This window comes from Rhyacophila brunnea, unplaced genomic scaffold (assembly GCF_057557595.1).
Source record: "Rhyacophila brunnea isolate RB1 unplaced genomic scaffold, BYU_Rbru_1.0 scaffold_22, whole genome shotgun sequence".
Lineage (NCBI taxonomy): Eukaryota > Metazoa > Arthropoda > Insecta > Trichoptera > Rhyacophilidae > Rhyacophila > Rhyacophila brunnea.
Window position 1 is genome coordinate 17651026 of NW_028232882.1, and position 26517 is coordinate 17677542.

At 34.9% G+C, this 26517-nt stretch overlaps 1 protein-coding gene across 1 annotated transcript in view; it reads right to left on the bottom strand.

The window, feature by feature from the left end:
* Positions 1 to 246: 246 nt before the first annotated feature.
* The window catches only part of Marf1 (meiosis regulator and mRNA stability factor 1-like protein), a 58469-nt gene continuing 32198 nt past the window's right edge, over positions 247 to 26517 (bottom strand). Inside the window, exons 19-27 of the mRNA XM_085950054.1 lie at positions 26206 to 26356; positions 22228 to 22394; positions 21161 to 21316; positions 15221 to 15433; positions 12686 to 12982; positions 11969 to 12116; positions 7230 to 7384; positions 6462 to 6582; positions 247 to 5416 (exon numbers count right to left, since the gene is read on the bottom strand). Of these exons, the coding sequence (XP_085806180.1) occupies positions 5376 to 5416; positions 6462 to 6582; positions 7230 to 7384; positions 11969 to 12116; positions 12686 to 12982; positions 15221 to 15433; positions 21161 to 21316; positions 22228 to 22394; positions 26206 to 26356 (1449 nt within the window). The 3' untranslated portion in view covers positions 247 to 5375. The remainder of the gene's footprint in view (positions 5417 to 6461; positions 6583 to 7229; positions 7385 to 11968; positions 12117 to 12685; positions 12983 to 15220; positions 15434 to 21160; positions 21317 to 22227; positions 22395 to 26205; positions 26357 to 26517) is intronic.

The window sequence follows — 26517 nt, forward strand, 5'->3', positions numbered from 1 at the left end:
ACTTTATCTCGTATTTTTGACCAAACTAGAAGAGACACTTGTGGATAATATGCTTTAAAAATTAGTTCAAACCTTTAGGTAGACATATCAGGCAACAGATCATAAAAATGTCAAGTAAAACACAAGGAAATATATTTTTGAAAAGAACACTCGTTATTCAGTTGTTTGAATCGCGCGCCATTGCGAAGACGGGTGTACTAAATGCGTCACCAGGGTTATCAAAACAAAACATTGGTCATGCATCGATAATATTTTTATTTACCTTTTAATTAATTATTATGATTACGTTAGTGTTATGTATTTTTTCTTAGTGATTTGTGATCTCGAAAGAAACATATTGAAGATTTGTTTTTAGTATTTTTTGTCATTATAAATATATGTGAAATAATTATTTCACCCGCCAAAATGTCACTACCACATAATATTATCGAAGAAATAATGCTGGAAAATATTTTATCGATGCACAGCTCTCCAGTTGTTTGGCTTTGTTCATTGTTCCATGTTTGATATTTACATTATTATAATGGGTAATAATTTATATTTTTTATGTGCCACGAAACTGTGCTAGCTCTGTTCATATGCCTGGCGATTATTCGACAGGCCCTTTGTACAATTAAAAAGCCGATGGCGCCTCATAAATTATATTATAATAGTATTTTAGCAGTGTGGTAATTATTTTTAGTGTTTTATTCTCCAAAACATCCTAATGAATAAGTGGATGACAACATTATTTTATGGTGATGAAAATAAATATAGGTTCAGAATTTGAAACGGTAATAAAATTTGAGTTTACGACTTACTAAATGCGATAAGCGATAACCCACTGATTATTCCACAAGTGATTTAGTAATATATCTGTCATAGACCGTAACCAACTACATGGCAGCATGTATTCAACACAGCCCTGTGTATAACAAATACAAACGCGTCGAATTGCTCGGTAGTATGTGTAGAAACCATGTATGTGAAGACTGGACGGCCGCCATTTTGAACGCGCGGTCAAAGCTTGGATAATTTTTAGCGTCTTCACTTTCTTCGATTTATTTTAGTGAGAATGTAACGAATATAGTTTATTTCTTGGTGCATTTGGAATAACTGATATATAGTTCATCTAGTAATCTATTTTTTAATTTTGGAATCGATCTGTTTTAGCTGTAGTGACCGTTTTAACAGATCAGTTGACTGAAAATAAATTCCCGCGAAAATGGCTCGCAGCGAAAGGGTTAAACCACCGATGGTGGTGAGTTTGTTAATTTTTTGTACCTATTTGAGTAAAATATGGTTAAGGTATTTCAGGTGAGTAAATAAAAAAAAAACCATTTTATTAAAACCCATTTATTTTATTGACCAAAATAAAACTGCACAATGCATGCGAGTTTTACAAAAAACTGTAATATTCTTGTAGTTTGATAGATAAAACTTTCAATTAAATAAAATAAAACCATAAATAATCCGAAATTAAAACTTAAAAGGGGGGGACATGCAACACATAACATTCAAATATTTTCTTTTCACTTATCATTAAGAACATTTAGATAAAAATAATCAAAGTTGTAAAATGCATTAATTAATATTTAGGACCCCCTTCTATGATCCTCATACGCATACGCGCCTATCATGTCAATTAATTAGGCCAGCACACACTACTTTTGGCTGCAGATACATATCTCAATATTTAATTATTAATACTGATAAAAAAAACACTCTTTTAGTGAATTGTGTAAAATGACAACTATCGTAATTTATAAGAAACGACCTGAAAGAAAGGTAATTTGTTAATACCAATAGTGATATCACTGCCTCAACATTACAAGGTTTTATACCAATAACATTTTCATGTTTTTTTAGGGTGCCGATATTATATATTGTATAGATACTGAAGAATATTACCACTTTTCTACAAAACATTTCTGAAATTTTACTTTATATTTCCTTTGAAAGTTTTTGAACTTTCGTATTAATAATTCCTAAACACAGAACAGATTATTAAAATAGAAATGTGAAAGCCAATCGCCGCCAATGATTTCAATCCGGATTCAGTCTATTATTAACACATATTGACTGCTGGATTAGATAATTACTTTTTAATTACCACATAACATATATAACATAATATCAAATGGCCACCTAATTGTTACGCGCTAGGCGCGTCTTTAGCGTCCAATGTATTAATAATGGTCAGGCTGTATAATGCAAGAAATACAGCGTGCTGAATGTCCTCTAATATCACTAAATTGAATGCGTGTTTCATTTACGTCACAAACTTTAATTCATATCATGATTGAAACGTGACTATTGAAAATAACATTTTCTTAAACACATGTTCTTTAAATTTATCCCATATTTCTCCACACTCGAGATTTAAACCTTCTTATAGCTTATTATAAATTTAATATCAGTGATGAACATTTTATGTTAATCGATTATAAATAATGTTAATATGAGAATTTTAACTCAATGATTTGAACTGATTTATTGTTCCGCCTGTAAGTAATACAACGTGAAAAATCTATGAAATTATTGAGTCTGTAATCTCATCTAATATTTGTATGAAAATACCTAGCACTGCACTTTGGAGAAATATAGAAGATTCAAATGTTTTTTACACAAAGTTTTAAAATGAATTTAACATATTGCCACATTACTCGGCATTTACAATATTAATTTCTTCTCATTGGTTACAGTCATTTACATCCGTTCAGCAGGCAATCACCACTAAATAGAAACATACAACCTTGTAATATTGCAATTTCTTTGCAGTCGTTTCTTTAAAAAAAAAACGGTCCAGTTATTATTAATTTTAAAACATACAATAATCTATTTCACCAGGAATGTGATCATTTTTAAATACTGAAACTATCGACAATTAAAATGAGTCTTAAAATATAGACTCCATATGCGATTGGTGATGCTACTATAATACAATACAACAAATAAGTCATTGGTATAATCGCATCGACCCAAAATAGGTATTGCAAGTTTATTTTTGGCTTGGTTATAGTAAATTAAAAAAAAAAAACAATTGAACACTTTGCTTACGATTATTGCAACAAGACAGTATTCATTCAACACACAGTGTATGAAAGAGTAATGAAATGCCATAAATTCTGCTTCACTGAATTACTAATTCTTTATCATTTTATTTATCAAGGAAACATAATTTTATTTATATTATAACAGTTTGCTATTTGATTTAAAAAATAGTAACCCTTAAAAGTATAAGCCTTGGTCAGGTTTACAATTGTTTTAGTATTTTTATGCGTAAGTGACATTGTTTGTACAATTTTTACAAATCCCATCTTCGAATGACAGACTTTCAAGATTGCAGATACATTATCAAAAGAATATATTACAAAATATAATATTATCTTACGATATACAATATATGTCTTCAAAAATCTGTGTTAAAATTATTTATCGACAACCAACATTTTCATTATTATAATATTATGAATAAAAATATTTTTGTGAGACAATTGATTTTTAAAATTCAACGAATTTCTGTTATTTTTAATAATCAATAGCAATGTAAACAGAGCATTGTTCAAAAGATCCTTATTTTATTATTACACATAATGAACACGAAATTATGGTAGCTAAACCACGGAAATGCCATAAAATTATAATTGACTACTTATCATAAACTCTACAGGTACGTACATTTTTATTACAACATCAAAGACCGTAATAGTCTATTCCACACATCGAGAGTTCAGTGAAGTAATCTTAAAAACAATGTCTAAATTGAAATACGTAATGCGAAAAGTATAACACAACCGATAAATAGTTGTAAACTGTTTCCTAATTTTCGATTTCTTCATCGGGAGCCATGTTCGGTGTGTTCTGATGTGGCACTACAACAACATACTCGGGAAGACTTGTACACTTTAACTTCCATCAGAAGTTCCTTAAACACTAAATATCTACTTCTGTAGAGTAAAATAGATTTAACGTAATAATAATTGTCTCGAGAATTGATCAGTTGTATTGTTAAAAATTATATAAACAATAAATACATTTGAAAATGATTATTAAATTATTGATGCAAAATTGCTGTTAGGGTGTCAAATGCTGGCATTGTTTTATTCCATTAGTAACTGTAATTTAATTTGAATATGATTCAAAAACGTGCATTTGTCTTAAAAGTAATCGTTCCACGCGTTGTAATAATAGTAAAACTGATTATAACATGATGAAATCACAGAAAGGTATAGTGGAATATTTAATTAAGATGTAATTTGTAATTTGTAATTCGTTAAAAGGTGGCTCATAGCCTGGAATGGTTACAGAGTAATCCTTCCGAATTTTTCTTACAGCGAATGCTTACGGCGACTAAGGAGTGGGCTCCGAGGCCTCAATTACGACAATTCCACATTTTCATACACAGTAGGAATAGTAAAACCACATATCATTATATTTTAATATTATTGTTTATCATGCAGAAACATATTATAGCACGACAGATAGTTTTTTGTACATTATACGTATATAAATAATTTAATAACAATATATATGAGACGGTCGACAATACAATTATCTCTTCATCGTAAACAACTCTGAAGTCGTACAAAAAGCTATCTTTCATATCATCAGGTTACCTTTCAAACCGTCCAAGACACATTGTTTGACCAAAACTGTATTAGTAATCAAATTCTACCATTACGATTATATTTGGTCAGATTGAAGACTAACTATTTGGCAAAAATTATTTGACATTATCGCATCAAATCCAAAAACCGAGCATAACATCAAACAGCCTCCCAGGTGATAATAATATCTTTTAAGTACAAAGATATAAGTAAATTATGTACGATTTTTGCATATCTATAGATTATATTAACAGACATACATATTTAGAATAAGAATGGTTTTAACCATTCCACCGACAGATTGGTTCCTCACTCTGGATTAAGCACCCGCAACCGTGGCTTCAGAGACGGGCGCTCTACCGACCACTCCACCGTGGGACGTCAAAATATAATCAATATTATTATTATACCGTCCTGAAAGGCGGGGTAATTTGTAATTTGGACTTGGAAGGTTTGCAAAGTAAGCTGACCATATCATTATTTTATAATCTAACTTACACATATAAGGGGTTTTCGAACAACAGACACTTTTACATATTATAAACGTATGACAATTTTATAATTTAAACAAAATCGACTAGCTTAATGGTTTGTAGCATGTATCCAGTTGGTTCGAAATATACGTTCATATACCGTTTAAGGTTTTTTAAAAATATACTAAGTTATCATTAAATGTTACCGGATAATCTTAGTTTTATAATAGATCACAAAGACTATCTAATCAGACTTGTCTCTTTGTAAAGCTCAAAAAAATTGTGAATTTGAGATCATATTTTCTAAGTAAGATCAGGCCGGAGAGTTGAATTGTGCTGCCAAACGTATCTTTCCTGTAAAAAAATAAACATTATTTCATCATCAGACTGCACTCACTATATCATTGAGCGATATAATATTATCACACCTTTTAGGAATGAAGTGAAAATCTATGTCCATTCAAAGATTCATAAAAAAAGCCCATGTGGTTAATTTATATACACGCCAATATTGACCATGTTTTTTGAACAGGATCTATGCACAGAACTTCGATTATTCGGACCAAATGAGGATTAAGATGGGTAAAGCACTAATCCGCCCCTTAAGGTTCAAATACATTATGATCACGTTATTTGCTGTCACAGTAAGCTGCCGCTACGGAAAAAAGTGTGTAATGTCATTTTTCTTGGTATTTAAAATGTTTTCAGACTATTTAAATGCTCCCGTCCCGTATCAAATTTTGAACCTTTAATTATGAACATTGTCAGTTAGCAAAATCTGCCGAAATCACCAGAACAACAATGAGGTCACCTTATTTTCGACAAATGTCAAAATCGCATTTATGGAGATATTGATCATTCAAAATATTCTGCGGAATGACGAAACCATAGACTAAATTTGTCGCCGTACTTGCATGCGACATGATCATAATGTAATTGCAGCTTCAAGGTCAAGAAACAAATCTCTTTTTACTCCATTTTACAGGAGACCTCAAAACTCAAGTAAATTTACATTTCACTGACATTAACAAGAAAGCGTTTTCAGGAGATACGTATCACCTATCGTAATAATATGTTATTTTATGTTCAATACCATACGTAACTTAAAATCGTTAGAAATTAAGATAAGTTTTTTTGATCGTAAGGGGATTCTGTCAAAATTATCAATAATTGATGATTTTCAATAAAATTTTAGTTGCAACGTACTGTTAACTTGGTGGTACTTTTGCCTGAACATAATCATTATGCATGTGCAATGGAACTCTATGAGATGATGGCATGATCCGAGTAAAAGTTAGAAAACGGGAGGGGGGGAGAGATGAGGATTCTTGAGGCGTCCGCATTGTCTTTCATAAGATGCACTCGGGGGAAAATGAAAGAAGAAAACTACATTACTTACGTTTGGTATTGGAAAAGAGATGTGCAGCAGGCAGTGGCAGCATGCAGGGCGCGGGTGACGTGGGCGGAGTCTGCCAGGGACCACGCGGGATGGCCGGCGGGGTGTTCCACACACTGCTTGACTGAAAACAATAAAACACAGTTTAAGCCGGTGTACAACAACTCTTACCTGGAAATATAGTAAACTGATTAATGTTAGAATTTCCTATTCATTGATATTATTTCCCATTGTGATATATGTATTTTCTGTCTGAGATAGTATATCTTTAAAAAAAAATTAGAGAGTCCAATTAGTGTGCTCATCGTCATACTATGTCCACATTCATTGGGAAAGAAGAAATGAATGAAATTTTATTAACCAGATTTTCAATGCAACGATTATACTGTATTCGTTGAATAACCTCGTGTGCACTCAATAACAACCAAATAAATATGTAGAGAAACGACAGCATAAGTGCTTTTATTTGAGCATACACAATATGATGTAGGTAATTAGGGATTTTGTTAGTGTTTCCACGCAATCACTCCACGAAGAAATTCACCTATTCCTTCTTTGATCAGCTGAGCTTTGTCTATCTTTGTTTTCGTTGTCTGCCAGGACCTTAAATCCTTAAACATTTGGATGACATCAAGTAGCGAGCTCCCACATCCTCAACCCAATAAGCGGTCGTATTATTTCACGATTATTTAGTTCTTTTTTTTACCAATGGTAATATAAAATGTAAGATAAGATAACAATAATTGTTGAAATACTAATTTTTGTGGTTACCTTTTGACCAGGTGGTGTTGTAGGTAGTAGATCCACATGAGGTTTGGGTTCCGGCGAAAGCATTGCCATGAGCGTTGGCTTAACTCGCACGTGACCGTTTTGCCACTCCCATATCTCGCCGCAGTGGCTAATCAGAGAACTCACGGAGTCAAAACCTAAAAGAATAAATTAACATTCTGGTTTAATTTGTAATATTCACCTATTTTAAAAAAGAACATTTAACAATACAGGAGGACCTCGACTTTCGCACATAATTGGTTCCTGAAAAGGTGTGCGAATGTTGAATGTTCGAAAGTAGAGGGAAGTAAAAAAAAATTAAATTGTGGGTACCTATTTTGAAATATTTATTTATCAAGTAAATATAAGATGTTTAAGAGACATGTTTAAGTGGGGTTTGCGGGTGTTTCCATTAAAAAGTTATCAAGAGTTAACTCTTTGCCACTCTTCTTTTTCTTATTTTAAATAAAATATTTTAAATGGTAAATCATTAACTTTACAATATTGCTTAACTGCTGGCACGAAATGTAAAGTGAACCAATCTTTTAATATTAATGCAGTAAACCCAGGCTTTTTTTATTTGATTACTGGAAGCAATTCTTTATCCTTCCCTTTCAATGCTCGGGGATTTTCTGGTTGATAAATTAACATTGGCATCAATTTTAAATCACCAGCCAAGTTTCCACCAAGAAGCAATGTCAATCGGTTTTTAGAAGGTTTATGCCCAGGGGCAACTGATTCTTCTTTTGATAAGAATGTACGACTAGGCATTATTTCCAAAATAAACCTGTGTCATCTACATTAAATATTTGGCTAGAGGAATATTCTCCATCTTCAATAATTTTGGATAATGAGGAAATAAATTCTTTTGCAGCATCTTTATCCGCATCAGCCGATTTTCCAGTGAATTTAATATAAACCAACCGTTACTTGCTTGAAAAATCGTGTTAGAATCTTCTTTTTCTAGCCTTCCAATCTTTGTAGAAACTAAGAGCCTTCGCTTGAATAATTGAATTATTCAGAGGGACATCTTTTTGATGTTGGTCGTCGATCCATGATGACAAATATTTTTCCATTTCATCCATAACTATGCCGTGTCCTTTGGAAACAACCTTTAAAGATAATACCACAATTTTGAACGTAAATTAACAATCCTTAATTTTATTTTTATTTTTCAAAATTGAACATATCGTAGTAGACCTGTTTGTATCATACGAACGTCCGATTGAAGCAAAAGATTCACCGCAATCAGAACGTCATGTGAATTTTATAAGTCCTTGATTTCTTTTTGTTCGTATCAACACTGCAGTTTTTCCGTTTCTCACTCATGTTTATAAATTTTTAGGGTGAAATATTTCAAATGAAGAAAATTAGCAAAACGCACAACATCACACGCCCGCACGCGCTCCTGTGCAAGACTAAACCTATCCTAGCTAGCTCACAAGCAGTGACGGGTGCGAGCAGGATGCAAGTGACGCAACAAATGCACTTGCCTGTGAGCGACCGAGAAGGGGATATCTTAACCCCACGGCCAGCGCGACGTTTAAAACAAAACGATTTTTTTCGAAAATTGAAATGTGCGAAAGTCGAACGTTCGTAAGTCGAGGTCCGCCTGTATGGTTAACCCGTTAGAGATAATCGACGCAAATGTAGGACCACTGTGAAAGGTTTATAGTAAATGGCGAAAATCAAATAAGTATGTATTTCCTTAACCTGGCACTCGCGGGCTATTGTAGTATGACGAATTCACTCTCCGCGGTGACGGTTTTTGTTTAATTTAACTTCTGTGTTTCATAATAAAAATGGCAATAAAAAATGAGTTTTATGGCTCTTTAGGCGCCTAGACATGTTCAGATTATTTTACAACATTAAAAAACCGTAATAAATCAGTCATAATGTCAAAAATATCCGAAGAAATTAATTCTATACAAAGACTCACCATTTATAAGATTTCCGCCATTTTGTTTTATGTATATGGAGCACTGCAAGGCTTGCATTTTGTTATTCGTCACGCTCGTGCTTGACGCGAGTATAGAAACACTTCACAAATGGTAATAAAATCACACATAATGTTTTTTCCCTGAGTAGGGTCGTAAAAATAGCACAATAATTTTAGACTAAACAAACTTTTAGGCAGACACTTAAACAGCTATTAAATATTATTACTGAGTTACATATTTATTTTTACTTTACACATTTAAAATTGTTTTGAAGAGTGGTAGATTTTATAACACGGACTGAGACATAAAGCCACATTGCAAATACAACACATATATCTAGATAGAGATGTTTTTTTTTTATTAATTTTTGAATTTCCGCACACATGACAGCGTCTTCTGGGCTTTTTATTATTTGCCGTGGGCGGAATGTGTTGCGGCAAATGATCTGTTAAAGTTCTAGGCAACAACCTCAATGGATTTTCACTAGTCGATGGTCTGGGTTGTGGAGTTTTCGTGATTTTCACAGCGTACTTAGCAACTAATTGTTTTATCACGACTAACTGAAATTCTCCTAAAGTTTTTTTACTACCAGTAACAGATTTATACATATAGAACGCATTTAATAAATAGAGGTCAATCATGTGAAATGCTACTTTTTTGTACCATTTCACAGATTTCCTCATGCACGACAAGCTGCTGAGCATCATGTCGGCCTTGTCGACAGTCCCCATATTTTTATTATACTCTAAGATGCACTTTGGCTTCATAATGGGTTCTCCGGTTCTAAAATTAATTTTACCGGTTGGACCGAAGGAGTCATCGTGCATGGTTGTAAGCATGTGGACATCTCTTCTGTCACACCATTTGAGAGCCAACAATGGGCTGTTTGACTTTACCTCTGTCTCCCCCTTTTTCAGCTTTTTGAAGCATGGCATTTCTTTGCGATTCTTACGTACAGTCCCACAAGCATTGGTTTTATTTTCATGGAGGTGTTTGAATAACTGTGGACCGGTGTACCAGTTATCGCACCACAACGAATGCCCTTTGCCCAGATACTCGGTCAGCAGCGTTGTCACGACAGCTCCGGAAATTCCAAAGTTTTGGCTATCCACTATGTCTGTCCCGTCACCACAATAAATAATAAAATCTAAAATATAGCCCGTCATAACGTCACACAGCACGAACATTTTGATACCGAAACGATGACGCTTCGATGGAATGAATTGTTTAAAAATAAGTCTCCCTTTAAAAACAATAATGCTCTCATCGATACAGAGATTTTGATGCGGAATCATCGTGTCTTTGAAAATTTTGCGTGTATGCTCTAAAAGTAACCTAATTTTATTTAGTCTATCTGAGGTAACACTTGTTGGATCGGAAAAATGGAGCATTTGGAGCAATAACTCATATCGGTCTCTAGGCATCGTCTGACCGAAAATGGGTGCACTTAAAAAACAATCCGTACTCCAGTGTTCTTCTAGTGACAAATGTTTGTTTCGTGTCATGAGCATTGACACCGCAAAAAATGCATATAATTCTGATACAGTTGTATCGATCCAATTATGAGAACGTGATTTTGGTCCAAGTTCTAGAGTGTTATACTGGTAGTGGAAAAAAATGTTTGTTTGTTGGACTACCTTCAACATTATATCACGGTTTAAAAAATGTTCAAAAAAAAGACACTCAGGCGAAGTCTCAGTCAAATCGCTGTTTGCTATGCCGGATTGAAAATCATCAAACTCATATACGATCGGAACATGGGGTCCAGATGTCCATGTTCTCAAGTGTTCAATTGGCTCTTCTGATATATCTACATCACTGAGGTCAGATGGTTCCAATTCTTCTTCAGACATTTCGTAATCGGAGTCCAATTCCTCACTTAAACCAGCCATATTGAAGTTTGAAAAAAGTTCTCAACCAAACACTCACACGATAACAAAGGTAAAATAGTCCAAAAAAATATAGTCAAAACACTTTATAAGAGTTTAATACACATGAATGGTATAGTTAAAAACACATAAACAATAACACAGACAAAATATTATAATAAAATTCACACAATACAATAGATCGCGTAAAATACGTAATATTTTTTACGGAAAAACGACAAGAGCGATTCCTTGCACAGTCCTCTCACAACAGTGATATTACGCATACTGCGCAAACGCAGTAAAGTGGCACGATGTTTCAAACCAAAATTAAATGAGCGTAGATTGACGGCCTGTCGAAGGCATGTCAAACATCTTAGTTTTAGTATTGTAACACAATTTATTTGACAATATTACATATATGTCACCGTTGGTAATGAAATAAGGCAAATTATGGTAGAGATTTCAAAATCATGCGTCATGTATATTCTACATAATCGACCGGCGCATTTTTGCGTACAACATTGGCGACAGAAGCGCTGTAGCCCCGTAGTTTTGCGAAATTTCGCGTACTACACTCGTGACAGAAGCGGGCGCCGGGTTAAAGATATTTAAAAAAAATTCTCTTTATAAAACGATTCTAACTGTATTTTGTATTTTTTGTCACTCTTTACCACTGTTAAGAACATGATGATGAAACAAACACAAAAAAATCGCACATAATATAATGGCAGCTTCACACAAAAGGTTATAGATGCCAATGCACCAACATACAGAACAATAATGGCTACCAACTCAACCACGCCAAAAATATTGTGGCATTTCCATCAAGTGATGTAGTACCAAAAGTTCATATATTTAGTAATCTTCTTTGAATTGGTGGCATCTCGCTTGGTAAAAAAAAACTAATATATTATTAATGATGGTATGGTACCTAAACCCTCGACGGGGAGTTGGTGATGATACTGGCATTGGTAGGCGTGTGCCAGGGCAACCGGTGTGAGCAGCTGGTCTCCTTGTTGAGTCACCATTCGGCCAACGCATCGCCACAGAAGTGTCAACACCACTCGGTCGTTTGCAATCTGAAAATAACATTTATCATCAGCTGTACAAACACTTCTAAACTCTTAAATTAATTCCCCCATATGGCAGGTGGTAAGTACCCCTCTCGCCAATGTGGTGTACTGTAAGTAAGTTACAAACTATTACGAACCGCACGGGCCACAGTGTTGTTCATATTGCTTTAGATAGGATTGAAAAGACCAATAAAATTTTATTTCAGAAAACTGTGAAAGATTGTTTATTTATATTTCCTGTGGGTGTCAATGGATGATTTCCAGCTAAGAGCCAATTGCTGTAATGTTTTCATAAATGGTTTATTGATGATAAAGAAAAATTTAATAAAAAAATATTTTTTTACATTATATTCAGGACGATATGTACAAGTTAAAGAAACTGGTCGATGAGAAATTATACTGGGTCGATGTTAATCGATTTTGGATAATGCTGTTCTATATCATTCTCAAGATTATTGACAAATTGAAGTCTAAAACAGATTTTTAAGTCCATTGAAAAAGTCCTGATAGCTTTAGAATAAAATTGCTATTGAATGGACCTTCAACATTACCCGTATAACGTTGGATCCACATACCTTGATGCAATCATTCCTTGTGAGGACATTGAGGGGTGGATCTAGGCCGGACAACACCCTGAACTCCCTGCAGAAGTGTTCGATTCTGGAGCCGCCGTTGGACACGCACAGGTCAGACACCAGCACGCGGTACGCCACAAGCCCTGCTGCACCCCAACCACTGGACGTCTCCACACTGTTCACAGCTTCATTGGCTGTTTCTTTGGTTTGGAAGGATTGTTGTTGAGGGGGTGGTCGCGGGACGGATGTGTCAGCCGGAGCTATTATGGCGCCACCCTCGCCGAATCCTTCGATCAGCTGTTCATTAACAAGAAGAAAAATGGGATCAATAATTAATAAATGATTTCAATGTACAGATATAATATGGTTGTAGTTTTAAATTCAAACAGAGTATGTAATAGATTATGCATGTGCCAACCGCCATGAATATCTCAGTCACTATTATAATGAGTTCAGAATGAAAATAAACGTAATATACTAGAAAAATAATACTATCGATTAAAACTATTAATACTGGATGGAATTAGAATTTATAATACACTATTTGTTGGCGAAGAATTAAAGACCTTTATTCATTTTTGGCGACGGAGATGTTATTTTTCAAAATATGGCAGCACTGGGGTGTAGCGTAGACTTCCCTCTCCAGAACGAGTGGTGAGCCTGTTTTCTGAGCTTTCGAGCTGTTTCAGTATGACCTTTGCGTCCGTTTGCGATGGACGCTCCGCTGTCGAATCCCGCCGCCTGCAAGGTGTGTTCAATCATTTGGTTTCTCAACTAGGATGGAATCCACTCTGTTGATATCCATCGTCGTCTCACATCTAATTATGGTAATGTGATGAACCATCGGAATGTCAGAAAGTGGTGTGTACTGAGTTTTCAAGTGTTCATGATGAGGAGGTGGGACGAAGGAGGTCCTCAATTGGTGATGTTTTGTTGAAGAAAATCAATGATAAAGTTCGCGAAGTTCGCCATCTGATAGTACGTGAGTTCGTAATTTTGATCCCAGACGTCAGTAAGTCTACCATACAAACGATTTTAAGGGAAAAATTGTGGTATCCAAAGGTGTGCTCGTTGGGTGCCCAAAATGCTGACAGAAGCTCACAAACAAAATCGTGTGAAAAGCGCTTAGGTCTCTTTGAACCTTTCGTACTTATTAAAATGGGATGTCCTCCGTCATCCTTCTCATAGCCTTGACCTGGCGCCGAGATATTTCCATCTTTTTCTTCATATGAAGCAACATTTGGTTGGAAAACGCTTCGAGACTGACGAGGATGTGGAGGAAGAGGTGAGAACATTTTTGAGGACGCCAGCGGCAGACTTCTACGACAAGGGAATCAAGGACCCAGTGCAACGACTCACCAAGTGCATAGATCATAATGGGGACTATGTCGAAAAATAGTGAAGATATGTACCTAAAGTTTCATAAGCTTTTTTTATAAAAACCAAATTTTCCTAATTTTTTAAATAATAAAGGTCTTTAATTCTTGGACAACCCTCGTACTAAAATTTTAATGAGTTTTAATCTACCCATTCTCCAACATATATTTTTGAATACCAGATAAAGATATCCTAGCTGCTAAGGTTTGGAGAAACTCAAACATCTGACATAATCAACGATAAGGAATATTTCCATGTTACAGTAAATTGCAACAAATAATGCATCAGGTGGAGGGAGCTGTTGGAGGAGACCAAGACCCACACCGGGTTGTCGCGTCCCTGAAGATGATGATGAACGCGTCAGTTATTTAACTAACTGGATTTTACATGGTAGAACTCAATTATAATGGTTTGAAAACAAAGTTTTTCTCAATTTTATAACAATTGACATATATATTGACAGCTGTTTCAGGCAACAAACTCATTGTGACGATTCCATCGATCTGAATAAAACTAATCCTAAAAATTCAGTAAACATAGACGATCCGCAAATGATGTCAGAAAGAGAGGGTGTACTCAGTACTGTGATAAACTTATCTGATTCGCCCCATGCACACAACAGTGGCGTAGTTTTAATTTATTTAATTTTTATATTATTTATTACACTAGAAAGATTTGTTTCCACAGACTTAAAATATCTTAAAGTATTAAAGCAGTTTTTCAAGAGGATTATTAAACAGGTTGAAATCAACATTAATATTTCGGAGATCATCTCTGGAGTTTGTTGCATGTGTTGGATCTACAATATGGCAAAGTGAATCGAAACACGAAATAGTTTCACAGATGGTTCAATATTATTACAAAGTAGTGGGTATTAATAAAAGTATGATTTCTGCCTTCATTTCTTCGATATTTCATTAAACATTCTTGGTATTGTTATAATCCCAAAGTACATGTTTCCTACACAAAACCATCTCCTGACATACCCAATGACGAAGATGGATGAAGTCCAGCAATCAATACTCGAGTATCTCCATTACTGGTAAAATGATGATTACCGCATCGAATTGCAGTCAGCCACAGTTGCAGTTGTACTGTTCAACAAATGACAAGGGAAATAAAGGAATGACCACAGTTTGTAGAAATTATTGCTCTCACCTGTATATTGGGCAGACACCTGAGGAGCGTGATGAGATCCTGACACCCATAAGCCTCGGGCAATAGCTCGCCTCCGTGAACCGAGAAGTATGCATCGGGAAGGCTGGCGAGTGATACGGGAAGTGGCAAAGCGGCAATCTGAGGTCCAACAACCTTTCGAGCCGCTTCATAATGGAGACCAATCACTCTTTCTCCTTCTTCATTTGTCCACATCTGTAAATATTCAATATGACATACATGACCTTTTATGCACATAGCATTTATGTACATACATAGTTTTCTTTAGAATTTTGACATAACATGTGGCCTAATCAGTTTTTGCTATTAAGGTGATGTCTCTAGGTAAAGTTGTTATCGAAAAATAGCTAGAAAAGTTTATTAATCGGTAGATATCGTCACCGTTCAGGCAAAAGTCACCAACCCTAAAAACATAGTTTTGAGATATCGCAATTTGAAAGTTTGAAAATGCAGGAAAAATCAGATTTTAATGTTTTGAAGGTTTTATCTACATCAAATTATTTTCTCATGTCTTCTTAATAATTTATTTAAGGTACTTTTACTTTTTGATGCTAATTAAAACATCTGGAAGGTTTTAAAGGAGGCAAGGTAGCTCAAATTATGGTTTGGTGACTTTTGCTTGTTAATAATCTGAACAATGTTAGCCAAAAGAAGTATCAGTAAAACTCACCATCTATAGTATAGTGACTTTTGCTTGTATATTTATAACGAAGGATTTTTTTTTTATAGAGTCAATAATGTCTATTCACCTATAATGACTTTTGCTTGTTAAGATTTTATCGAAAGTCATTTAGTGAAAAACAAATAATTCGGATTTAAGCAAAATTTTACTAACTAATGTACCGAGTTGAGTTTTGCATCTTAAAGAACATAATTTTACGCTTCCGGTGACATACTCAACTCAAAACTGCCATTTTCAGGGTTGGTGACTTTTGCCTGAACGGTGACGATATATATTCAAAAGTAATGAGAAAAATAAAATAAAAAATTAAGATGTATCGTGGAGTTCTATATACCAAAAATACGTGTCAAATTCGGTACATTTCTATCGGGTGGTAAGAATGAATGACATAAGATTTATTATCAAAATTACGATAAAAATATACCTAAATCTATTACCTAGCGAAACGCTAAACGTAAATTGGAATTTATTATATCCTTATATCTTTTTTTTTAAATTTAAAAAACATCGATTTAGAGGTTAGAAAGCATGCAATTAAAATCGAAATATCTCGGTTTAGACGCAATTTATCGCAAAAAACGATTAGCGTTTCTATTAAAAATATTATTTATTAATTTTTACGGCAGTTATTTAAATTTAATCTTGTATTTTTGTATATTAACGAATCGATAGAAATCGAAACCATAATAATTGCTCGAATTGGCAACATGCTGACAACACTTAGCCGACGCTTGGCCGTATAGTGCTGCCGTCGTGGAATTATTTGGAAACAAAATATCTTCATACAAAATACACACACAACCATAACATGACGTTGAAAATGAAACTCACACATAGACAAGACAAAATAAAATTTCTCTGCATTTTGACAAAAATCAGTTTATCAGTTTGAGGCGAAATTGCCATATGAATAAAAATAACTTAATAATTGAAATTACAATATTAACTTAATTTACGTAGAAACCTGCCTATATTCAAAATTTGAAACTGCGAATTATTTGCAATTAGTATTTGCTTAAATTACAACTGTTTTTTATCATTATTTATGATAAAAATAATCAACAAAATAAACAAATCTCGCATTTTAACATATGGTAGCATTCGTGCTCTCGATCGAAGATCGAATATCGGGTTTATGACAATTCTTCTTTATTTGGCCATTATTAGGTATATTGTTTGAAAACAGGAAGGAATCGACTCATCAGTAACATTTTTGTCAAGTAAGTAAACTTTTCAGTGTATAATAAATAATATTATTATCGTACATCAAAATGACAAACTATGTCACGCAGTTTTGATTGTCAAACAAACATTCAAAAATTATTGAAAAGAGTTACATATACTGTATTTTCAATCACCATCATGCATTTATCATCAATATATATTATTTTAGGCGTAGACTCATCGTTTTCGTAGAATTATAAATACTTTACGTTAGTTTGAGGTTATGTTTATGACAAATGTCATCGAGCCCATCTTGTACGTTTTGTAAATTATCTAATAGATAGTGAATTTCTTTCATTCGCATAATATGATTGTAGAACCGAATTTAATAAAATAAAATTTTAATTTCATTCAAAATTACTGAAACTTGTCTCGAAAATGTATCTCATAATCATCATTATAATTATTCACAATGCTTATACAATGTAACCAATGATTGATTGTAATCAAATATTTTATGTGCTTTCAAACACGTGTCCGTGTTTTTAATACAACATAATCGTAAATTGAAAACGTTATCTACAGTGATAAACTGATAAGTTTGACACGAGTATATGAATGTAATTAGGTTATGTTTTTTTGTTTACATATGGATAAATCTTTTAATACTGATGAACTCGACGAAATATTGGACGACAGACTGCGAAGTCGGCGACGGTTACGAGTCCGACAACAGCGACGACATTTACAACCTTCGACATCACAATCCAGGGTTCTTCCCTGGCTCACAAAATGGTAGGTTTACAATTTTCTTAATAATATATTTATTGGTTTTATAGACCATCCGGTCATACACTAGATTCATTTTCATTACATGCTTTGGCATAAAAACAAGAATTCATTACATCTTGTACACATGATGTAGCGATTGTCTCGAATGAGGAGTTGACATATTATTGCCCATCATTATTTGTATTTTTACTGCTAAATACTTGAATTAATGAGGAAATATGGATAATGTAATAATATTTTTTTCCTATTGTTTCAGTATGCCGAATGCTGGTCCGGAATTGGAGGAAGATTTGTTGGTGAGAGGGCATGTTGCTGACAATGTCCTCAGCTCCTTTTTCGAATACTTCAACCTCACTCTCTTCGAAAAAATAGCTGAGCAGACAAATTTATATTCAGCACAAAAAAGGGACTTGTGGTCGGTGAATACGAATTCGAAATTCGTATTCACCGGCATCAAAATTATGATGGGTACATTAAGGTTTCCGCAGACTCGAATGTACTGGTGTTATGATCTAAGCATTCCAATCATTAATCAAGCAATGCCCAGAGACGGGTACTTCGAACTGCGGAATCACTTTCATTTTGCAGATAACACTGCTGACCGCACGGGCTGCACAGATAAACTTTGGAAGATTAGTCCCTTTTTAAGTGAGGTTCTAAAAAAATGCCATACTTTGCCCAGACCTGCTCATAACTCCATCGATGAGCAAATGATGCCGTTCACTGGCCGCTGTAGACACAGGCAATTTGTGCTTAACAAGCCAAATCCTGTAGGCCTTAAAAATTTTGTTCTCGCGGCCAGAGATGGATTAGTGATAGATTTTCACATATATGTAGGGAAGGGAACGGTATCAGATGGAGATATGAAGCAGTTCGGTCTGGGCGCAAGTGTGGTCAAGTTACTCTGCCGGACTCTCCCCAATCCTCCTGCATTGTCTATACTGATCGTTTTTTCACTAGTTTGAAGCTCGCCGATTCGTTACTTCACGACAAAATGTTCTTAACTGGAACTGTCAGAAGTAATAGACTCGGCGATGTGATTAAGAAATTAAAAAAACGATAAGGCAATGCAGAGGGGAGATTGGGATGAGAAGGTTCGGTAGGATGACAAAGTCTGTGTAGTCAAGTGGAAAGAAAATAAATCCGTGTTATTATTTTCCACTGCGGTCGGCAGTACTCCTGTTGGTACCTGCATGCGATGGTCGAAGGAAGTAAAGAGGAAGATCAGTGCCACTCAGCCGGCCATTGTAAAGCACTACAATATGTCGATGGGTGGCATTGATCTTTGCGATCGGATAATTACTTATTACAGGACTGCGATGAAGACATGCAAATGGCCTGTGAGGGTTTTTAACCACTTTGTGGACTTGGCGGTGGTAAACTGTTGGCTAATGTATATGCGGAATTGTAAACTAGAAAATGTACCCCGAAAGGATATTATGGGACTGTTGTCGTACTGAATCAGATTAGCGAAAGCTATTATTCGGTATGAAGATCGGGTAGCCAACATTTTAACACTGCCAGCACGAGGTCGGCCAAGAAACATGTCGACATCGCAGGTAGACACAGAGCCACCAGCTCGCAGGAGAACGGTTGTCCCCCAACCGATCGCTGAGGTATGTTTGGACAGCGTTGGCCACCATTCAGCATCCGTGTGCAGATACCCTGGATGCAAGTCCCGCACCAGGTATATTTGCATAAAATGCAATATATACGTGTGCACAAAATTTTGCTTTGAGCTGTATCACACAGTATAGGATGCAGCTCAAAGCAATTTTAAAGTACATATTTAGGGTTTTATTTCATAATTTTAACTAATTTTAAGTGTAAATATATTTAATTATCCTATTTATAAGGTTTTTGTATTATTTTTATTGTGTAATGTTCTATTAAAATAGACCACTCCTATGAACAAGTTGTTTTCTTTACCTTCCCTAAGTTTATAGAGTAGGTAATATTCATCTGCAGTGTGACCTGGTATGTGCATATAGTATATTTTACTTTATAAAATAAAAATAAAAAATTTGTCAATAGACTAATACTTCTCTTCCATATTTTCATTCCTTTGGCCCTATATTGGCCTTTTGTATTCTAAATTTCTATTCAAAATGAAAAAAGAAGTTGGCAAGTATAAATTGATTTAAAACTTTTCTTTTAAATCATAAAAATGTCAATACGATATAATAAAATATTGTACTTATTTAAAAAAAAATATAATTATTTGAATAGGTATATATATATAATAATATTATAGTAGAATATATTACTATATTCTTATAATATGTAAATGAATTTTTGTCTAGCGATTTTTTTCATCTGGCAATTTAATAATACTTGCAACTTATTATGGTAACTTACTGCCATCTGGTTAGAATTGACCAAAGTTTTTAGTAACAGATTTTTAGAAATTCATGGTAGATGCCTTTAAATATAAAAAGATGGCGTAAAAGTCACATTATATGTGTTATTTAGGCCAAAGACATCGCCTTAAATGCCTCATATATTCTATTAAAATTTGGGGGCGGTTTGGTACTCCAAACCTGAGAACCCCATAAAACATTCTTCCAAGAAAACCTTTATATTAATGATGCGATTGATCTGAAACCATTGAAAATAGCTTCCATATGGTAGGTTTCCAAAGAGGAATGTAAAAAAATACATGGGTGTTGTCAATTTAGTTTATGAAATAATTGCATTTAAATATGCCTTTGTTGGTCGCCGCTTTTGCGTTATCGTCAAACAACTATTTATCTAGAATCAGATATATTTTGAAGTAAACATAATACAAGGTACCTAAAGTTTTACCTACATACCCAAGTATTATATTTTAAGGGTAAGTTTATTATGATATAAAATGGACACGTAGAATATTAAATAAAAACAAATTATCAAAACACAAATCATATATTATGTAAGTGGACTGATATGTCAGAAAATAGGGAGATGTTGAACTAAGAGTAACCGTTGCTCATTGAATCAATAGGCAGGATTATGATCACAGTATATATTGAAGAGAGATTAGGATACATTTAGAATGATAACCCATCGCGCCGCATCCTTTTCAATGTGTGATTGAATCCAGAGCATGGACCTAATGGGTTGAGCAAGTGGCTAACATCCATTTCTCATAAAAAATAATATCCAGAAACCTCTTCGTGAGGCGGCCAAGATTGGATTGTAGAGCCAATTAATAATTTAATCCATCATAAATATGTCATCGTCATAGATGAGGGCAGTTCATCGTAATATTATGATAGTTTTAAGGTCATCGATTATTTCCTTACCTCAATAGTATCTGGTATGGCGTAGAATAGATCTTGAACTTTCGGCAGACCATAGTAGGCGACTCTCAACTGACGTCCAAAGTGCGTGTGGTATGCAGGTACAAACTTTGATAGTTCCAGCCGACAGTTAGGGGCATGTCGAAGCAACTCGATAGCCTGAAAATTCGAAACATCTCAATGGTACATTTAAACCATCAACAGATTTAGCCGCGGTACATGCTTTTGTCAAGTATAAGATTCTTTCAGTTCTTCGATCACATTATCTGTCAATACAAAAAGCTTCGTAAAGGAAATCGTCATTGATAAAATAGTATGTCGGTTAAAAGTACGGAGGTCCAACAGCTGTGGGTGGATACTTGGTATTTGGATGAAGGAAACTCGGAATTGGCAACAAATTCAGATCAATTGGGGAGGTGAATTCCAAAAAGACTATTCTGAGTCAGTGTCAAACATTGAGATAAGATGATTTTTACCAGCGTAACCCGATACCTTAAAAATAATAAATTGTACAGAGACGAAACCAGTTTAGCATATTATTGTAATGCTTATAATTCTAAATGTGATTTTGAAAAAAAAATGTTATTTAACACATCTTTAGTTTTGCACCTGTAATAGTAATGCAAGACCGTTTTGCAGCAGTGGGATGTTTGCTACAAATGAATCCGCAATACGAAATGACTTACAGTTAATTTATTATTAACCATAATAATCCATTTTCAGCTTCACTTTCCTACTCTCATGCTCTGTCTATATAGAAGAAGGTTTTCTTTAAGATGTTATGCATTTTCATGGTCCATTGCGTAAGGCATTGGAATCATATATGGGGACTACATGTTCGAGTCACAATACATATCTATGTAGTTTTCTCAAAGTCTGAGTGTTTTTGTGATTGTTTGACAGCTACTACTCCACTACTGTAATTGGGCCTCATGATCTGTTGTAGTATTAAATAAAAATCTTGGATGAACACAATATAATAATTATGGTGAGTGACTCGGTAATCAATTTATGTTTTATTAATGAAATATCTGTAAGCATATAATTAATAGAAGCAAATTAAATCAAACCTGTAAAGCAAATTGTCGTATACGAGACTCCTCCTTGGGTGTCTGCCTGTGCCTAGGCAAGCTGATGCGACCTTCCTCTGGACCTAAAGCCACGCAATTCTTGGCGACGCCTCCCACTAGATCCTCAGCTCGACACGCTCCGTATTCCACGGCATCAAATTCGCGGGCTGGAAACGGACCGATTATGAAACTATATTCACAGTGAGTAACATATCATGACCACACAGTGAAAGCTTTGATTGCCTATGAATTCATCCGTGTGAAATACAGAAGGGAAAAAAATGACAGATACACAATGAAGAAATAAGACTGATTAGACTGCAAAATCTTTAACGTGAGACCTGGCGGCGGCGCTCGTGTCGTATCCTGTCTATGGTTTTCGATTTCAAAGTATTGTAAGTACTGAAACGCGAGAGGAGGGGATCTAGTTCTCCAAGCCTATCACCGTAAAGATTTCACATTAAAGTTTTTGTAATTTACTGATTTCTAAGAGCACACTTTTCTGCCCACGCTACACCTCATTATTAAGTGTGTTAATTTTGAGAATCGCGATGAGTCTATTAACCTATTCCTCGCGCGCGTCATGTAGAGATGCCGGTGATCGCCGTATACGTGAGCCGCGAGCGTCGCCTAGAGGTGACAGTAAGTTTCTACTGCTGTATTTTCGTTATTTGGTAAGCAACAGAGACGAAATTTGTTTTACGAACATGCTTCATTATTATTCTACTGACATCTGTTGATTTCTGTCATCCAAACATTATGAAATAGTTCGTAATATAGCAAAGACTCGACCCATATCGACTTCCTTCAAAATACAAATAATCAGTTTTGTCGATTCAAATATCTCCGCTAGTTGGTTGCGTAATATGCGCAGGCGCGTGATATCATTTCCGACTCCGGCTTTGTTTGGAATAGTGCGGTGATACTATTTCAACAGTGTGTGTCTGGTTTCGTACGGTTATCGATACCATTCAGTTTCGGCTTTTATAAAATTACTTTGAATACGCGATTCTGTGATTAAGTGTAATTATTTTAATCATAATATTGGAGATTTCATGCATTTTACCCATTGAAATTAGTGTAAAATGTGATTAAGTAGTATTTTAAATTTCAATAATATAATTTCGAGTTCACAGATTCTTCATATATATTTTTATATACATTTGTAATAGTGACAATAAGTTCGTGTAGGTACATTGTGTAGTGAAATATTTAAAGTTAATTTTTGTACATTGCGATCAAAATGTCTGCGCGTGATAGTGTATCCGATGAGGAAGCCCAAGAATCCATTGAATACTTGGATTCCGATTATGAAATGGAAACTGATGATGAAGGAGAAACAGGGCTGGCAGAACCACACAATATTGACGACCCTTCTGATGTTGACCATAATGTGGGAGAGGCTTCCACTTCAACCTCTGGACATGAAGCACCAGAGGCTCCACGTCAACCGTGGACCGCGGGACCATTTGTGCCAATTGTGTATGACTTTGACAGTTTTAACACTGGTGTTAATCCAAGTGTCGGCTTGAATGGGAATTCAAGTGAAATGGAGTTTTTCACACACTTTTTAAATGAAGATATAATGGGTAAAATAGTGAACTTTACCAACGGCTATCACGATCATCTGACCAACACACAAGTCCACACACCTAACGCCCGAATTCATAACTGGTATGATACTTCCATAAGCGAATTGTACATATTTTACGCTGTTACCTTATTGATGACGAGAAACCGCCGTCTTACAATAGAGGAACACTGGAGTACCGACCCTTTGTTAAATGCAAAAATTTTTAGCCAAACGATGGTCAGAGATCGTTATGAGCTAATTTTGCAAATGCTTCACTACTCTGACAGTGAAACCCCTGCCGGTGATAGACTTTACAAAATTAGAACACTTCTCGACCACTGCAGAAATTTGTTCAAAGACTCGATGTTGCCGAATGAAAACCTCTGTATAGATGATGAAAGTATTATAGTATTTAAAGGACGATTTATATTTAAGCAGTTTATACCTTCAAAAAGACATAGGTTTGGGATTAAGTTATTTGTGATTTGTGATGTTGAAACTGGATATATTTTAGATTTTATAATTTATTGTGGCGACGGAACGGAAATTACCGATAGTGAAAAGTTGGGTGTGTCTGGGGCTGTTGTGACCACATTGATGAGGGACTATTTTGGCAAAGGCCATAAACTTTTTTGCGACAATTGGTACAGCAGCCCAGAATTATTTGAACATTTGTTTAAACAAAAAACAAATGCGTGCGGGACAGTTCGCAGCAATCGGAAGCAAATGCCGAAAATTCAAAAATTAAAAAAGGGTGAAATAAAATCTTTAAACCGACACCCTTTGCTTGTGTTGAAATGGCATGACAAAAGGGAGGTACATATGATAACTACCATGCACGACGACTCAATGGTGCCCACACATAAAACCAATAGAGCCACAGGACTACCCATTATAAAACCGAAGTGCGTTGTTGATTACAACAAAAACATGGGCTCTGTCGATAAAGTTGACATGATGTTGAGTAGTCTGTCGTGCATGCGAAAAACAATTAAGTGGTACAAAAAAGTTGGTTTCCACATCATTGATTTATTTTTATTAAATGCTAGTATTATTTACACAGTCATAACGGGTAAAAAAACTTCTTTGGCCGATTTTCAGATTAAAGTAATTCGTCAATTAATAGAAAAATATAGTAGTGCCTCAAAACCTTCAACATCATTAAATATACCTTCTTCCAGTAATAATCCAAAAAGAATGTTAAAAACCGAACTTTTAAAACATTTGCCACGTCAAGTTCCCCCAACTGAGAAAAAAGTCAAAGCATTTAGGCGGTGTCGGGTATGTTCCCAATCTACCATTAAAAATACAAAAAGAAAAATGACAAATATTATGTGTCGAGAATGTGATGTAGCTTTGTGCCCTCAGCCCTGTTTTTACGATTACCATGAAACTATTAAATTTTAAATTCTTGTCCGATAAAATTTTATGTTAAGTGTTTTGAAATAACCCCTCAATAATAAATAAAGTGATTTCGTAATATTTTTTATGTGCTCTGTAAAATATTAATGTGTTCTGTGTTTGAAGTGGGGTTCCCACGTATCGTGCCCTAATAAACTTGTCATCGGCGCAAGTGTCCATGCCACTTGAAGTACGACAGTGGCCGCCTGGTATGTACATATGCATGGTTTTTTTACTATGGGACATGTTTGTTCAAGCTCTATCGCCTCATTTAAGTCGTATTTGTTTATTTTTAGATGTCGTAAAATTATTAGGAATGTATATTTATCGGTTCTACTGCTTCTCGGATTTTTAATGACAGTTTTTAACGAGTTATGATATGATTTATGATTCGTAAAAATCACGCTGCCGACAAATGATATTCATTGGGGCGACCATTGGCGCGACGAAAAGGTTAAAAGTCTACTAATAAGGTAGGTACCTACTAACAATATCGTATTTTTATCGTGTCCGGAAATTTGTATGTATGCAGTTCGCCGTATCACACTTCATCGTGAAATGCTGTATCGGAAATATTAGGTCATATATTAAAGATCGTCCAACTTCTTTGGGTCGTACAGTATGTACTGAGATAAAATTCATGTCTAAAACATAGTTCTTGTTGGTTTACAGGAAGCCAGTGGCAAACAAATTTTGAAAATAGCCGATGAAATAGCTCGGGTTCTAGTGAGATTTTTTAAAATGCTAAATTACTTAGGTACAGCTAATTTAGTTATTAATCTTGGTAGACATTTGTCAGCATCACTTTCATATATTTAAATTTCATGTATTCCGTTAGAAGGTTTTAGTTTGGTTACAATATTCTCACAAAACATGGTTAATTAAGATGTAATAACAAAAGCATGGATATTTAAATGTAAAATTTTCGATTCATAGTTACTGTCAACTAAAGAAGTTATGAGTGAGTTTCATGGGACGAAATGGGTAATTGAATATGGACGCACCGAGAGTACGGCGATATAACTCGGGCAGTTGATGAAGCATGAGCGTCTTATCAGGTTGAGCGCGCAACACTTTCAGCAAGTCCAGAGTGAATCTCCGGATCTGAGCGGAACGACTCAATGTTATGACGCGGCCCAGGCCTTCGCCCATTACCTGCAACCAATACAATAAATTTATATCATTCATAGAGAAAGTTTCACTGAAATACGTAAAATCGCATTGATTTAAAGACACATTTTTGCATAGCAGACGTATAATGAATAAAATGATTCTTTTTTCAATGATCAAGCTTCAAAAAAACTGTCGTAACTAGT